Source organism: Mobula hypostoma, chromosome 1 (assembly GCF_963921235.1).
Source record: "Mobula hypostoma chromosome 1, sMobHyp1.1, whole genome shotgun sequence".
Classification (NCBI taxonomy): Eukaryota; Metazoa; Chordata; class Chondrichthyes; order Myliobatiformes; family Myliobatidae; genus Mobula; species Mobula hypostoma.
Window position 1 is genome coordinate 136,732,059 of NC_086097.1, and position 15,976 is coordinate 136,748,034.

Sequence of the window (15,976 nt, forward strand, 5' to 3'; positions counted from 1 at the left end):
TTGCACTAGTTAGGGTTGTTAGCCCTGAACTGAACCCCCAAACTTAAGAGGCCTGGTGAACCACTCTTAATCTGGCCTCTACTTTTTGACCTATTTGGCATGGGTGAACCTACCAAGAATCAAAACACAAGGCCCTACTCCAGCCTACGTAGTTCTCCAGGTCATTAAGGCGCACAAGCCTCCAAACTCCACGACAAGGTTGTGGTCCTCTTGGAGAATTTTATTTGTTTACCCGTCAGCTTACATGATGGCTGCAGCACTATATCATGCATTCTGCTTTCCTCTGTTGTATCACCATTATTTGTAAAGAAACACATCAACTATACCTTTACTTTACTTTTTATGCTACAAAATCATTTAATAGTACCATGGGCATTTGTTTATTTTTTGAATATGCAAAGGCAAATTCTCTTTGAACAGATTAACAGTTCTGCTCTTCTCTTTCTCCAAAGCAACCACTCCCCACCTCCAGACCCTCCAAACACTGCAAAACCACCAACTGCCAGGTTAACTTCCACACAACGTGTCTTACCAATACGCTTGACAGCTTCCTGTTGGTTCTGACATGCGCTGCCTGAATTAGCACATGGCAGGTTGCTGCCAGATTGCATAAAATACTGTTCTCTTGCCAAAGTTAACAAGGCCTTCAGCTCATTGACGGGAATGGATGAATAATTTTGATTGAGCTGCTTTATTTCTGTGAAGGTAATATAAAAAGCAATTATAAGACAAGGCAAAATAGCAGATCTTTATTTAATTACTGCATTTTCAATTTACATTTAGAATTGTCTGTATGGAACAAACCCCTTATTTTGGAATTTAGGTGTAGTTACGTGTATACTTATTATTGTAAATTATATTTGTTACTGTTATGCATTGCAATGAATTGCTGCTGCAAATCAACGAATTTCACGCATATACCAGTGATAGTAAACCTGATTCTGTTATTCAACTCTTGACAACACAAAACTAGAATCTGAATTTCGATTGCCTTTTGTTTGCAACAGAGGCTGAAATGAAAGTGACACAGTGAGCTGCTAAAAATGAAGGTATCGTGATTGTTTCCAGGCTTTATATGAGGAAATGAGATTCAGTTCAGTTCAGTTCAGTTCATAGTATACCTTCACAGTTCAAGGGCATTTACAGATGGGCAATAAATGCCAGTATTGCGGGCTATATCTATGCTGAATGAATTAAGGGGGCAGAGCACCTGTAGTCCAGAGCACTTGTACAACAGGAAAGCCTACAAACTCTCATGCTCAGTCTGCCTGTCTGTCTCTATTGAAGGAGGATAAAATGAAACCCCTCTCATTTCCTCAGCAACTTCCCTGATGCAACAGTAAACTTCAAGCTGTGAGAAATTTATAAATCACCTATTAGGGCATAGCTACAGTTCAATTCTTGGGGAATGTTGCAGGCTTTGAAGACAGCACTACACTGGAACCAAGGATGAGGGAAGTCAGTTATGTAGAGAAATTGCAGAAGGTAGAGTTGCTCTCTTCAGATCAGATAAAGAGAAGGAGAGATTTAATAGTAAAGGTTTCAAATTATGGAGATTTTTAAAGAGCAAATAACAAAAGCAAAACTATTTCAAGTGGCAAGAGTGCCAGTGACCAGAGGGCATGTAAATTAAAGGGCAGAAGAACCAAAAGAGATGAAGAGAATGATTTGTTTTTAAATACTTCAGCAAGTTGCAGTTTGGAATATATTGCCAGAGGGTGGTGAAAGAAGATGCATCAGTGATTGTAAAAGATAACTTAATAAATACTTGAGAAGGAAAGCAAAGTGGCTGGGAGGGGGCAGAGGTAACAACCAGGAATAAATGAAGAGCAGGATTGATTGAAGAGGTCTTTTGAGAAGTCAGCACCAGCTTGTAAGTACTGCTTCTTGCATGATTCACCCAATCTAGCTATGTCTAGTAATCTAGAGTGTACACATCCTTCTTTGCTGGATGATCAGAAGGTTTAGACTCACATTGTGCAATATACAGTAAGACTTACTCAGAAATTCTTTCAAAGCAACTGTTTGAATTTGAGCCAGTTTCTTCTCTCTGTTTACAAGCTGTTCACCAGTCATGCAAGGCATTGCCCCAAGAATCTCTTCAGCATCACTTCCTGCATTTCAGATCACAGTTCAGTGAATGCAACTGCTGCCAGAAGCACATTCTATCTCAATAAGATTATCACATAGTCACTTACTGTTCCATTGATTAGAACACAACTAATTCAGGATTACAGTAGAACTTTTAAAAAAGGATCAAAAATAAATTAGGAATTTATTTCTAATTGTGAAGAGCTTGATGAAATTACCATATATTTTTGAAATTTTGTCTGAAAAGTAGAAATATTAAATTTGCATTAATTATTTTGTGTCTCTGAAATCAAAATAATTCTATATGCTTTGAACCATTAATAGTATAATCATTGACCTTCTAAATGCAGAAACCGACTTTTAGTTATGTTCTCTCCACTGGTGGCAGAATGCACTATTAACAGTTTCATTTGCAGGACTGCCTAAACCTGTGACCCACACCCTGCCCACCCCACCCACATTACCTGCAATGTTATTGGCAGCAGGGATATGAGAAGCCCACCGTCTCTATATTCCTCTCCAAGCTACAAAGCACCCTGATCAGGAAAATTTTTCATTGCGTTCGGTCACGCTCAATCAAAATCCTGCAACTTCCCAGCTTCACCGCACAGAATTCACTGTGAGCTTTTAATGGGCATCACAATTACTCAGGAAGCTACTGTAGTTATTATTGCCTGCATGCTCTGATGAATATGTACAGATCAGCAAGTTCTGACCAATCTTTAACAATTCTAAATACAATGTATTCACTCCAATAGCCAAAACTTCAGGGAAAACACATTTCTTATTATTGCTCAAAGAAACTTATTATCAAAGTACAATATGTCACCATATACAGCCCTGAGATTTGTTTTCTTACTGGTGTACTCAATAAATCCAATAACCATAATAGTCAATGAAAGGTCCACAGCCAACAGGATGGACAACAAACTGCAAATACAAAAGAAAAAAAATAATAATCATAAATCAATAAGCAATAAATATTGAGAACATGAGATGAAGTCAGAGTATAGCTGTGGGAATAGTTCAATGATCAGGCGAGTGAAGTTGAGTGAAATCCCCTCTGGTTCAAGAGCCTGATGGTCAAGGGGTAATTACTGTTCTTAAACCTGGTGGTGTAGGTCCTGAAACTACTGTACCTTCTTCCTGATTACAGCAGCGAGAAGAGAGTATGAGCTGTGTGGTGAGGGTCCCTGATGATAGATGCTACTTTCCTGCAACAACGCTCCATGCAGATGTGCTCAATGGTGGGGAGGGCTTTACTGGTGTTAGGCTGGGCTAGAACTATTACTGTTTGTAGGATTTTCCATTAAAGGGCATTGGTGTTTCCATACCAGGCTGTGTTGTAGCCAGTCAATATACTCTCCACTCCACATCTATAGAAGCTTGTCAAAGTTTTAAATGTCATGCTGAATCTTCGCAAACTCCTAAGGAAGTAGAGACACTGTCATGCTTTCTTCATAATTGCACTTACGTGCTGGGCCCAGGACAGGTCCTCTGAAATGGTAACACTGAGGCATTTAAAGTTGCTAACCCTCCCCACCTCTGATCTCCTGATGAGGACAGGCTCATGGACCTCTAGTTTCCCCCTGATATCAATAATCCTCTCCTTGGTCTTGTTGACATTGAGTGAAAAGCTGTTGATATGGCCAGACTTTCAGTCTTTCTCATATATGCTGATCCATCACATTTGATTCGGCCTATGACATTGGTGTCATAACAAACTTAAATATGCCAATGGAGCCGTGCTCAGTCACACAGTTAAAGGTATAAAGTGGGAAGAGCAGGGGGCTAAGCAGACAGCCTTGTGGTGCACCTGTGATGATGGAGATTGTTGAAGAGATGTTGTTGCCAACCTGAACTGACTGGGGTTTGCAAGTGAGGAATCAAAGATCGAATTGCACAAGGAGGTATTACGGCCAAGGTGTTGAAGCTTATTGATTATTTTTGAGGGGATGATAGTATTGAATGCTGAGCTGAAGTCGATAAAGAGCATCCTGATGTATCGGTATTCGTCTTTGCTGTCCAGCTGTTCCAGGTTTGAGTGAAGACCCAATGAAATGGCATTTGCTGTGAACCTGTTGTGCCACTAGGCAATTGGGGTGGGGATTAAAGCCACTTCTGAGGCAGGTGTGGATATGTGTCAGCACCAACCTCTCAAAACACCTGGTCACTGTGGACGTAAGCGCTACCGGACGATAGTCATTGAGGCAGGTCACCACTCATCAGTATAAATGAAGCCTGTTCAAAGCAAATGGGTGCCTCAGACTGCTGAACCAAGAGGTAAAAGATCTCAGTGAACACTCCAACCAGTTGATTAGCAGAAGTCTTTAGTACTTGGCCAGGTATCCCAGCGGGGCCAGATGTTTTCCGTGGGTTCATACTTCTAAACGATGCTCTCATGTTGGCCTCAGAGACTGAAATCATAGGATCATCAGGGGTTGTAGAGTTCACGATGGTTCCTCCATGTTTTGACAGTCAATGCATGCATAGAAGGCATTGAGCTCATCTGGAAGTGAAGCCCTGTTCTTGCTAATGTGGCTTGATTTTACTTCATAAGTAGCAATAGCATTCACAGCTGCTGCACATCCTTCATTGATTCAAGTTTAGTCCAGAACTGCCACTTTGCCCATGAGATGACTTTCTGGAGATCGTACTTGGTCGCTGCACTTGGACGGCTCTGATCTGACCCTCAGCATTTTGCAGATCTCATGGTTCATCTGGGGCTTCTGGTTCGGGAAGACACTGAATGATTTTGTAGGGACACACTCATCTACGACTCATTCATTAACTTGTTCGTAATTGTTCACTAATTTATAATCGTTATGTTTGTATATTAACGACATTTACTGAGTTACAGTTAATTTCTGTTCCAAACATTTTTACGAAGCATTTCATTATCCACTGGTGGGAGATTGATTCAGTACACTTAGTTATCTCTCTGCCTAAGGACTCCTTTTAACATGGAGGTTCGGATCAACACATCATGGTATGGCACAAACTTCTCTTTTATTCATAATGACCACCTTCATATGCAGCTGTAATGATTTCTATGTTTAGCTCAGTAAAATAACATTTTACTTGCTTGCATATAACTGAAACATAAGCAATTGTTTGATGCCATTTATATAATGACAGAGGAGAGTATGAATTCAATTATGATTTCCTTATGAATAATTTGGCCACATTATGTTTCTGTGTAGAATTTTGCACTGAGTATTCTTTTATAACAGCTCCTAATTTAGTCAAGCTTTGTAATATAACAAAGTAATTTTGATTTAATTTGTTGAAGAGTAGCCATGAAAGCATTGATATGGTCTGCTTCAGATGTGAAACTCATAACTGCTGTATAAATAGTTTACAACTTATTTTTAAAATGGTGCTTATAACCCCAGCCCTCCATTGCTGGAAACATTTCTGTGAATTTTTCCTCCACCCTTTTATCTTAATCACATCCAAACCAGAACCACAGCACAATACACCAGCTATAACTTGGCATCCCAGTTCTCGTTCTCAGTGCCCCAACCAGTGAAGGCAAGCATGCCAAATCCCTTCTTCATCATAATCTCTAACTGAGTTACCAGTCCGTCTATACAACTGCTTCTTTTTTACTAAATCAGAGCCTCATTATCCCACACCAATCAGAGTTCCCTAATCATGTCAGCCGTGCCCTTCACTCTGATAGAAACATGCGGCCTTTAAGACTCTTTATCTCACATTTAAAACCCTCCCATTGCCAGATGTTTCTACCTGCTAACAGCCTCTCACAAACAATCTTTTGCAAGTTCCTGGCACATGCCATCAAAATTAGCCTTGCCCCAATTTACAACATTAATTTGTGAACTTTTTTCCCTATTTTTTCCATAATTATTTAAAAACTAATAGAATTACAATCCCTGGTCCCAAAATGCTTCCCCACTGACACACCAACAATTTGTCCAGCCTCATTTCCCAAGAGGTTAAATGTTGCTCCTCTCTATCAGTGCAAATTATGTATCACTTGAAAAAACATTCTTGGACACATTTCACAAATTTGCCCCTTTAATTGTTCCATCGAAAACGATAATTTAATTTTGTGAATAGATGTGCTTGTGGAACTAAATTCCTTCAGGACATCTATAAGAATGCAGAAACAACATGTCTGCAGTATATGATAAACCCATTGCACCAGTTTATGTTTTGGGCAAATGCAAATTAGCTGAAGATCTGGCACTGCCAAAGATGAAAATTCACAAGCTTCTTCCTCATCCCATTGAGCTCTCTTTATTGTGTTGCTCTACAAAGCTGTGTTCCACCCGGAAGCTGAGCTGACCACCTGCTGAACCAAGCTGTGACTCACCAGGATGTGGACAATTGTGAACTACCCAGCACCAAAACAGCACAACTTTCTCATGGCTTGTGAAACTTTCACAACAGACTAGAGGCATTAGTATTCTGAAACAACACAGAATTTACAGGAATATGCAGGTCAAACAACATTTGAGGAAGGAAGGCATCTGTCAGATGTTACACAATCTGCTGAACATTTCAGGTAACTTCCAGAAAAACTTATTAGCGCCTTGGAAGCACATAACAGCATTGTGATCAGTTGGAGTACTATCTGGAGGCATGAATTACTGATGATAACTGAAAATTCCAGCTCAACAGGGGGAAATTTTAAAAAATCAAGTAATTGAGTAAATATCAAATAAATGAAAACTAATCTCAGGAAAGCTGATCGTAAAACTAGATTGTTTTAAAAATCCCCAAGGTTCCATAATGTCTTTCAGGGAATTAGGGGGTGGATCCAAGGCTCCTGCCAAAAGATCCCACACCACCAGGCTCAATTAAAATTATTATCCTTCAACCAACAGGCTCCTGAACCAGCATGGATAACTTCACTCAACATTGAACTAATTTGACAACCTGTGGACTCACTTTCAAGGACTTTATAACTCATGTTCTCAGTATTACTTATTTACTTATTTTTTATTTGTTTTTTTTCTGTATTTGCAGTTTGTCTATTGCACATTTGATTGTCAGTCTTTGCTTGTGTAGTTTTTCCACTGATTCTGTTATATTTCCTTTGTTCCACTGTGAATCCCAGCAAAAAAATGCATCTCACGGTGATAATAAATTTACTTTGAACTTTGATACATATTGTCCCAGTCAACAATGCCTACATCCTGAGAACAAAATAAGAACTTTGGATTTAATCTTTCTTCCAACTTCATAGTAGAAGAGGATGAACTATTCAATTTGTTTCAATATTATTGAATATTGTTCCTAGGAGTGGACAATACTGGGGGGGGGGGGGGGTAATTAAAACTGATCCTATGCCCCTGGACAAAGAGAAAAAAGTCCATTTAACTTGTCCACAAGTGTAAATCATGGGTTCCCATCCTCTTTTATGCCCTGGACCCTTACCATTTCTGAAGGGTCCGCAGACCCCAGGTTGGGAACCATTGGTGTTAATGATGGGGTGGCAAGTGAGGTGAATAGAATTGCCTTAGCTTCAATGAATTCCAGAATCAAGCAGCATTTGAGATACTGCACTGACACTCAATATGAGATAAACACTACTGGTCTTGTTTCAGTAATAGTCAGAGTCTGCAGGAAATGGCAACTATTCAGGAATTGTGCGGAATTAAAATGTGAGAAATTTTTTTAAATCAGTAATTTTACAAATGAAACAAGGCACCAACCCTTATCTCAATGATTCTATGACTATTCTTTTAAATACTATCATATTACCTAATGATTCTACACTATAAATCCAGTAATTACAGACTTCTCAGTAGCCTTGTTCATGCATCATTGGACATTTTGTTAGCTTGGCAGCATACCAGGCAACTATTAATTCACAACTCTATTATAATCCAATCATCTTTATATTCATACATAAATACCTTATAAGTCCAGACTGTATTCTATAAATGAAAATCAAAAGCCTGAACTAACAGGCTTAAAAAAAAGTGCCAATTTGTGGCATGCCAGTCAGTCAATGTTGTGCATATATGCAAAATACATTGGAATGACATATAAAGCAAACTAACACTGCATTAGAAAGACTTCAACAAAGCACAGGAGCAAAATGTCAGTTGCTTCTTTAAAATTCCTCCATATAGACAGAGATAATAATCCAGTATATATTGTTTCAAAATGTAACTTTATAGCCTGAAGTTAATTCAATAATACATCCATGAAGATGAGAATTTCAATACATTTTAGAAGTAATTCAAATTATTTATACATCAGCCCAAAAAAGATTACCCCATGCTCGTACAATATTTATAGTGAAGTAAAATTTGGGTTTGATTTGTACAACGTGCAGATAAAGAGGGGTAAGAATACAAAAAACTAGAATGCCTTTGGCAAGAAACATGCTATTTAATAGGTTTGGATATGGATTCAAATTTGCAGTTCTTGATCACAATGAGAACTTTTCTTCAATTAGACATTTTAGCATGAAGTGACATTTGCTCAAGGACACAAGCATGGATCTCCAAATATAACCATTTGATTCTTCTTGCTTGTTAATGGTGAGTGGGGAGGCGAAAAGAACAAAATATATTCTCCATGAAGAGAAAGGTTTGTTTTCTAAGTTATATCACAGATACATAGAACCAAATGATTTTCAAAAGAAACCATTTGTCTGTATCTGCCTTATTCTACTGTCATATAATAACCAACTGATTCCTGCCAGTATAGATTTGATGGGCCTCATATTTATGATGAATTCGGAGAAACTGCTGTCTATATTCTACCTTAAAACTAAATTTCAAAACTAGCTCAATGACTGCAAATTACTCATGGCCACAGTTCCTGAAGAGCTTGTCATAGAAGCAGGGACAAAGTAAACGCAAGACTTTTTTTTCCTTTTCCTGTCAGTTCCAATTAAAATTATAGAGTCACAGAGCATGGAAACAGGTTCTTCAACCCACTAGATCTATGTCGACCATCAAGCACTCACGTACACTAATTCCACACCTCAGTGAGTTTCACGTCCGCCACGACACTGAACTCTTCTTCCGCCCCCTCCATCTCTGAACCTATTTCATTGGCAAGGACTCCCCACCCCGCACCAATGACCCCTTCTCCCATCTTCGGCCCTCCTCCTCTTCCTGGACACCCCTCCTGGTCTTCTGCCTGCTCTGGACTTTTTTATTGCCAACTGCCAACGGGACATTAACCATCTAGACTTCAACACTCGCCTCTCCTATTCCAACCTCACTCCTTCCATACACTCGGCTCTCCACTCCCTCTGCACCAATCCTAACCTCACCATCTAACCCGTAGATAAGGGAGGTGTTGTTGTAATCTGGCAGACCGACCTCTACACCTTGCTGAGGCCCAGTGCCAACTCTCAGACATCTCCTCTTACTTACCCCTCAAAAACAGGACCCCACTAAGGAACACCAGGCCATTGTCCTGCACACCATCACGAACCTTATGGACTCTGGTGATCTCCCATCCACTGCCACCAACCTCATAGTTCCCGTACTTCCCATTTCTACCTCCTACCCAAAATCCACAAACATGCCTGTCCAGGTAGACCCATTGTTTCAGCTTGTTTCTGCTCCACTGAACTCATATCAGTATACCTCGAATCTGTTTCATCCCCCTAATTCAGTCCCTTCCTACCAACACCTGTGACACTTCACACACTCTGAACCTTTTCAATGATTTCAGGTTCCCTGGCCCCCATCATCTTATTTATACTATGGATGTCCAGTCCCTATACCTCCATCTCCCACCAGGAAGGCTCCAAAGCTCTGCTTTTTTCTGGATACCAGACCGAACCAATTCCCCTCCACCACCACCCTCTTCCACCTAGCAGACTTGTCCACACTCTAAATAAAATTTCTCATTTGGCTCCTCCCATTTCCTTCAAACAAAAGGTGTAGCCATGGGCACTCGCATGGGTCCCACGTGTGCCTGTCTGTTGGTCGGCTACGTGGAACAGTCTATGTTCCAAGCCTACACTGGTGACTGTCCTGCACTTTTCCTACGCTACATCGACGACTGCATTGGTGCTACTTCCTACACCCATGCTGAACTCACTGACTTCATCGACTTTGCCGCCAACTTCCAGCCTGTCCTCAAATTTACCTGGTCCATTTCCGACACCTTCCTCCCTTTTCTTGATTTCACTGTCTCTATGTCCGGAGACAGTTTTTCCACTTATGTCTAATATGAACCCACAGACTACCTGGACTATAGCTTGTCCCACCCTGTTACTTGTAAAAACACCACCAGCTTCTCTCAATTCCTCTGTCTCTTCCGCATCATTTCCACCACACGCTGTTGGAGCAGTGCTGCCAGGATAATCAAGGACACAACCCACCCAGCCAACACACTTTTCGTCCCTCTTCCCTCTGGGAGAAGGCTCAGGAGCTTGAAGACTCGTACGGCCAGATTTGGGAACAGCTTCTTTTTCCGACTGTGATAAGACTGCTGAACGGATCCTGACCCAGATCTGGGCCGTACTCTCCAATTATATGGACCTGCCTCTCGGTTTTTTTTGCATTACCTTACTTTCCCTTTTCTATTTTCTATTTATGATTTATAATTTAAATTTTTAATATTTACTATTGATTTGTACTCCAGGGAGCGCGAAGTGCAGAATCAAATATCGCTGTGATGATTGTACGTTCTAGTATCAATTGTTTGGCAATAATAAAGTATAAAGTATCTGCTTTTAGGTTGATGCTTTTCATTCTAAAACGAAGGAGATGTCCTCCCTTTTCAAAGAAAGGGGCTTTCCTCCCTCCACCATCAACGCTGCTCTCAAACGCATCTCCCCCATTTCATACACGTCTGTTCTTACCCCATCCTCCCACCACCCTACCAGGGATAGGGTTCCTCTTATCCTCACCTACCACCCCACTATCCTCCACATCCAGCACATAATTCTCTGTAACTTCAGCCAACTCCAACGGGATCCCACCACCAAGCACATTTTTCCCTCCCATCTTTCTGCTTTCCACAGGGATCGCTCCCTCTGGGACTCCCTTGTCCATTCATCCCCTCCCCACTGATCTCCCTCCTGGCACTTATCCTTGCAAGCGGAACAAGTGCTACACCTGTCCATATACCTCCTCCCTCATTACCATTCAGGGTCCAAAACATTTCTCCCAGGTGAGGCGACACTTCACCTGTGAGTCTCCTGGAGTTATATACTCTGTTCGACACTCTGGTGTGGCCTCCTGTATATCGGTGAGACCTGACGTAGATTGGGAGACCACTTTGCCAAGTACCTACGCTCCATCCACCAGAAAAAGTAGGATCTCCCAGTGGCCACCCATTTTAAATCCACTTCTAATTCCCATTCTGATATGTCCATCCATGGCCTCCTCCACTATCATGATGAGGTCGCACTTGGGTTGGAAAAACAACTCCTCATATTCCACTTGGGTAGCCTCCAACCTGATGGCATGAACACCGATTTTTCTAACTTCTGGTAATGCCCCCCAACATGCCCCCCCTTCACCATTTCCCACTCTCACCTTATCTCCTTGCCTGCCTATCGCCTCCTTCCGGTGCTCCTTCCCCTTTTCTTTCTTCCATGGCCTTCAGTCTCTTTTACCAATCAACTTCCAGCTCCTTACTTCATCACTGCCCCTCCAGGCTTCACCTATAACTTTGTGTTTCTCTCTCCCCTCCCCCAACCTTTAAAACCTACTCCTTAGCCTTTTTTCTCCAGTCCTGCTAAAGGGTTTTGGCCCAAAATGTCGACTGTACACTTTTCCAAAGATGCTGCCCGGCCTGCTGAGTTCTTCCAGCTTTTTGTGTATGTTGCTTGGGTTTCCAGCACCTGCAGATTTTCTCTTGTTTTCCATTTTATTCTCTCCATTCTACCTCTCATCTACACACTCAGGGCAATTCACAGGGGACAATTAACCTACCAGCATTTTCAGGATGAGGAAGCCAGAGTACCTGGAGGAAACCCACACAGTCACAAGAAGAACATGCAAATTCTACAGATAGCACCTGAGGTCAGAATTGAACAAGCCAGAGCTCCATTAGCTGCTTCATTGTGCTGCTGCAGTATTGGACCACTGACACTATTTCACCCAAATGGAGAATATTTTCCATGTACAATCGAGACTGAACAATAATTCTGTCGGTATCTAGATCCATCAGTGCAAATGCTAGAAATCCAGAACAAAAAAGGGAAACACTCAGCAGATCAGGCAGGACCAGTGGGGAGAGATACAGAGCCAATGCTTCAATAACTCTTCATCAGAAGCAGAAAACTAGCATTTTTAATTCAGAGAGAAATGGAGGGGTTGAGAGACCAGAGTCTGTGATTGTGTTAAACTAATTACACTAAGACCTCAATATTTGCTGACTTACTGTGGATGCACATATTAGTAGTGAATCTGTGCAATTTGTTGCCACAGGTGGCTGTGGTGGCCAAGTCATTAAGTATATTTAAGGCAGGGGTTGACAGATTAGTCAGGGCATGAAGAGATACGAGAAGGCAGGAAATTGGTGCTGAGAGGGAAGTGAATCAGTCATGATGAAATGGCAGAGCAGACTTGATGGGCCAACTGGCCTAATTCTTTTCTCCCATTTATCTCCTGCCTTATAATTTTAATTTCACCCATTTTGTTTTTAAAGACAATAGAAGCTACTTTAATTCCTACTCACCTTCTTTACCTTCCGCCTTTTCCAACATCCCATTCACTATGGTGACAGCAGCAGCCCCATTTATCTGACCAGCTGAATGGATCAGATTTGCCTTGCAGCCTCCCTGGCCATCATTCTGGACCAACAGGTAATAACCAGAAATCTCTCCTTTCAACTCAATCTCTGGAACTGGAAGTAAACAAGAAATTTGGTGCACTGAAGGTGAAACATAAAACAGTTAGTGCAAAAACCTGGGTTTTTATCATCAATCCAGCTGCATTAAACTTCATTCCATTTGACTGCTTTTATTTGCTTTCCTACTATTTTACAACATCAATAGACTGCCAGTTCCCAGCACTGACTAAGAATGGCCTTTGTACAATGCCTGAAGTCCATTTATAGGAAACTTTGAATACTTACACTGGGAGACAAATTCTTTATTTGCTAGGTTTCCACATACAAATGTGAGGGGAAACTGCTAAATATAATAACACGCACAATGGAGACTGGAAGCAAAACTTACAGAACATGAACTTCAATTCAAAATTAGTTCTTGTGGGTAATTATTAAAAGCTAAATTAACTTCACTGGTAGTAAGCGCCACAGCTTCTGCAAATCTTTCACCATTCCAGTTGTACGGCCACTTGATGGGCTTTACCTTCAAAAGTATTTTATCTCTCTTGCCGACACCCTCCTTCCCAAAAGGTCGGGCTATGGTTTGGGAAAGATAATACACAGTGAATGAAGTGGCATTGTACTAAGTTGATCACCCTTGCCGCAGCAATATCTATTTGGCTGAAGCAACTGTGCAAAAAGGACTTGTAGGAGAATCTCTTAATACCCCATTACTAACCACATGGACAGATCATGGTGCCACATCCAGACCCTCACATCATTCCTTGGCCCATTCTCAGGGTTGTTTGTACTTATAGTTGAAACAAAATCACCATGTCTCCGACAAGAGGTGAAGTATAGGCAGGACATTCAGCTAGCACATCAAGCTGCACAATCTCAAAATAGGGACTTAGACATTACTCCTTGGGATGACATTTAGAGCATCAGTAGTAAGACAAAGGTGAAAGCAGTAATTGCATCAATTAAATATGATTACAATCAAGATTAATCTAGATTATATTTTTAATCACCAATTAAGATTATTGTCAAACATTGCTTGGCAGCTTCAAAAAAAATTGAGACAATCAAGTCATAAAGAATTAAGCAATTAAAGGGGAGCAAGGAATGGACAACAATGAACTTAGGTCAAACTAGAGTTCTTAAAAGTATACCCACTAAATATACAGATGTTCCCATGTTCACACACTGACCCATGTTGTGACTGATATATCTGAATCATTTTATCATGGATTAAAATTATAAAATGGCTCAATGGAGGGTGCAGAGGAGGTTCCCAAGAATGATACCAGGAATGAAAGGATTAACGTACGAGGAGTGTTTGATGACTCTGGACCTGTACTTGCTAGAATTAAGAAGAATGAGGTGGAATCTCATTGAAACCTTTCGAATATTGAAAGCCCAAGATAGAGTGGCTATGGCGAGGACGTTTCCTGTAGTGGGTGAGTCTAGGACCAGAGGGCACAGCCTCAGAATAGAGGGATATCCATTTAGAACATAAATGAGAAAAATTCCTTTAACCCAAGGGTTGTGAATCTGTGGAATTTATTACCACCAACAACTGTGGAAGCTAAGTTATTGAATATAATTAAAGCAGTAGTTGATAGGTTCTTGTTTAGTCAGGGTGTCAAAGGTTACAGAGTGAAGGGAAGAGGATGGGGTTAAAAGGAATAATAAATCAGCCATAATCGAATGGAGAAGCAGATTCAGTTGGCTGAGTGGTCTATTTGTTCTCCTATGTCTTATGGTCTTATTGTCCTACAACTCATGTTCTTAGGTTATTTTTTACTTGCACAGTTTGTCTTCTTTAGCACATTGGTTGTCTGTCAGTCTTTGTTTAGTATAGTTTGCTTTGTATTTCTTTTCTCCCTGCAAATGCCTGCAAGAAAATGAACCTGAAGCTAGTCTATGATAACACATTGATTAATTAATAACATATAATTTGTAATAAATGTACTTTGAACTCTGAAGGAACAATAGAATAGAATTTCTTTGCTATTCTAACCTGGACAATGAGAAACACAGTGGCACAGCTGGTCGAGCTGATGCCTCACAGCCCTAGTGATACTGGTTCAATTCCGACCTTGAGTGCTGAGTAGAGTTTACACATTTCCTTGTGATCGTGTGTGCTTCCCCTGGGCGCGCCAATTTCCTCCAAAGGTGCAGAGGTTGGTGGGTTAACTGGACACTGTAAATTTTCCTTAGTGGAGGAGAATTGTATGAAGTGATGGGAACGTGAGAATATTTTGGGATTAGTGTAAATGTGTGGTTGACGGTCAGTGGGTGATCCAAAGGGTCAGTTTACATGCTGTACACACTATGACCTGATTTCATGACTAAAAATAAAGTACAGTACAACCTATAAATGGCTGCTACTGATGAATCCAGGGCATTAGTTAAAAACTATAAATAAACTCCTTTTTCAGGATGTTGATATAAGCAGTTTGAAACTTTGTTAAATTATCTACCTCTGTTATCAGAGGAGAAATAGCAAAGGTGAATCAGGTTGTAAAATGTTATTGAAAATTTACCAGCACAATTTGCTTCCAGCATTCATTAACTACAAGCAGCAGTTGATAAAAGAAGATCAAATTTTTGTAGGTAAATTGAGCAGATCTCATTTCTACATGCAGTGGTTGTTTACACTGACTTGTGGAATCACATAAAGTACTCTATGTGGAATGGAAGGAAGTCAGTTGGCATCATGGCAATTGAATATAAGACCAATTCAGCTGGTTTCATTTACTTTCCCTTTCACTATAACTCTGCAACCTGTTACCCAGTTCCTTATTGAATGCCGCAAGTAAGGTACCTCCACTATCCCCTAAGAAATTCATTCCAAATTGTAACCATGCACTGCAAAAAAAGTCTTACTAACTTCCACCATGTTATTATAGACTTTATCACAAGGTAGCTCTGAATATTGCAAGGCACTCACTGTCTAGAAAAACAAAAATATAGAAAAATCTTCAACAGTTTCAACTACTCTACAACATATGGGATCCAGCACGTTGCAATGTCTTCAAAGTGAATCTACAGTAAATAATTACAAAACCTTTACCATATTCTTTATAATTTAAGAACGTTACACATAAACTCAGTGTCCACTTTATTAGGTACACCTGCTCATTAGTGCAAA

At 40.5% G+C, this 15,976-nt stretch overlaps 1 protein-coding gene across 3 annotated transcripts in view; it reads right to left on the bottom strand.

Moving 5' to 3' along the window:
• Positions 1-15,976, bottom strand: part of mtbp (MDM2 binding protein) — a 99,779-nt gene that overhangs the window by 38,513 nt on the left and 45,290 nt on the right. For all 3 annotated transcript variants that reach the window (XM_063056334.1, XM_063056327.1, XM_063056318.1), the window contains exons 12-14: positions 12,727-12,894; positions 2,001-2,114; positions 533-697 (exon numbers count right to left, since the gene is read on the bottom strand). In XM_063056334.1, coding sequence (XP_062912404.1) covers positions 533-697; positions 2,001-2,114; positions 12,727-12,894 — 447 coding nt within the window. The remainder of the gene's footprint in view (positions 1-532; positions 698-2,000; positions 2,115-12,726; positions 12,895-15,976) is intronic.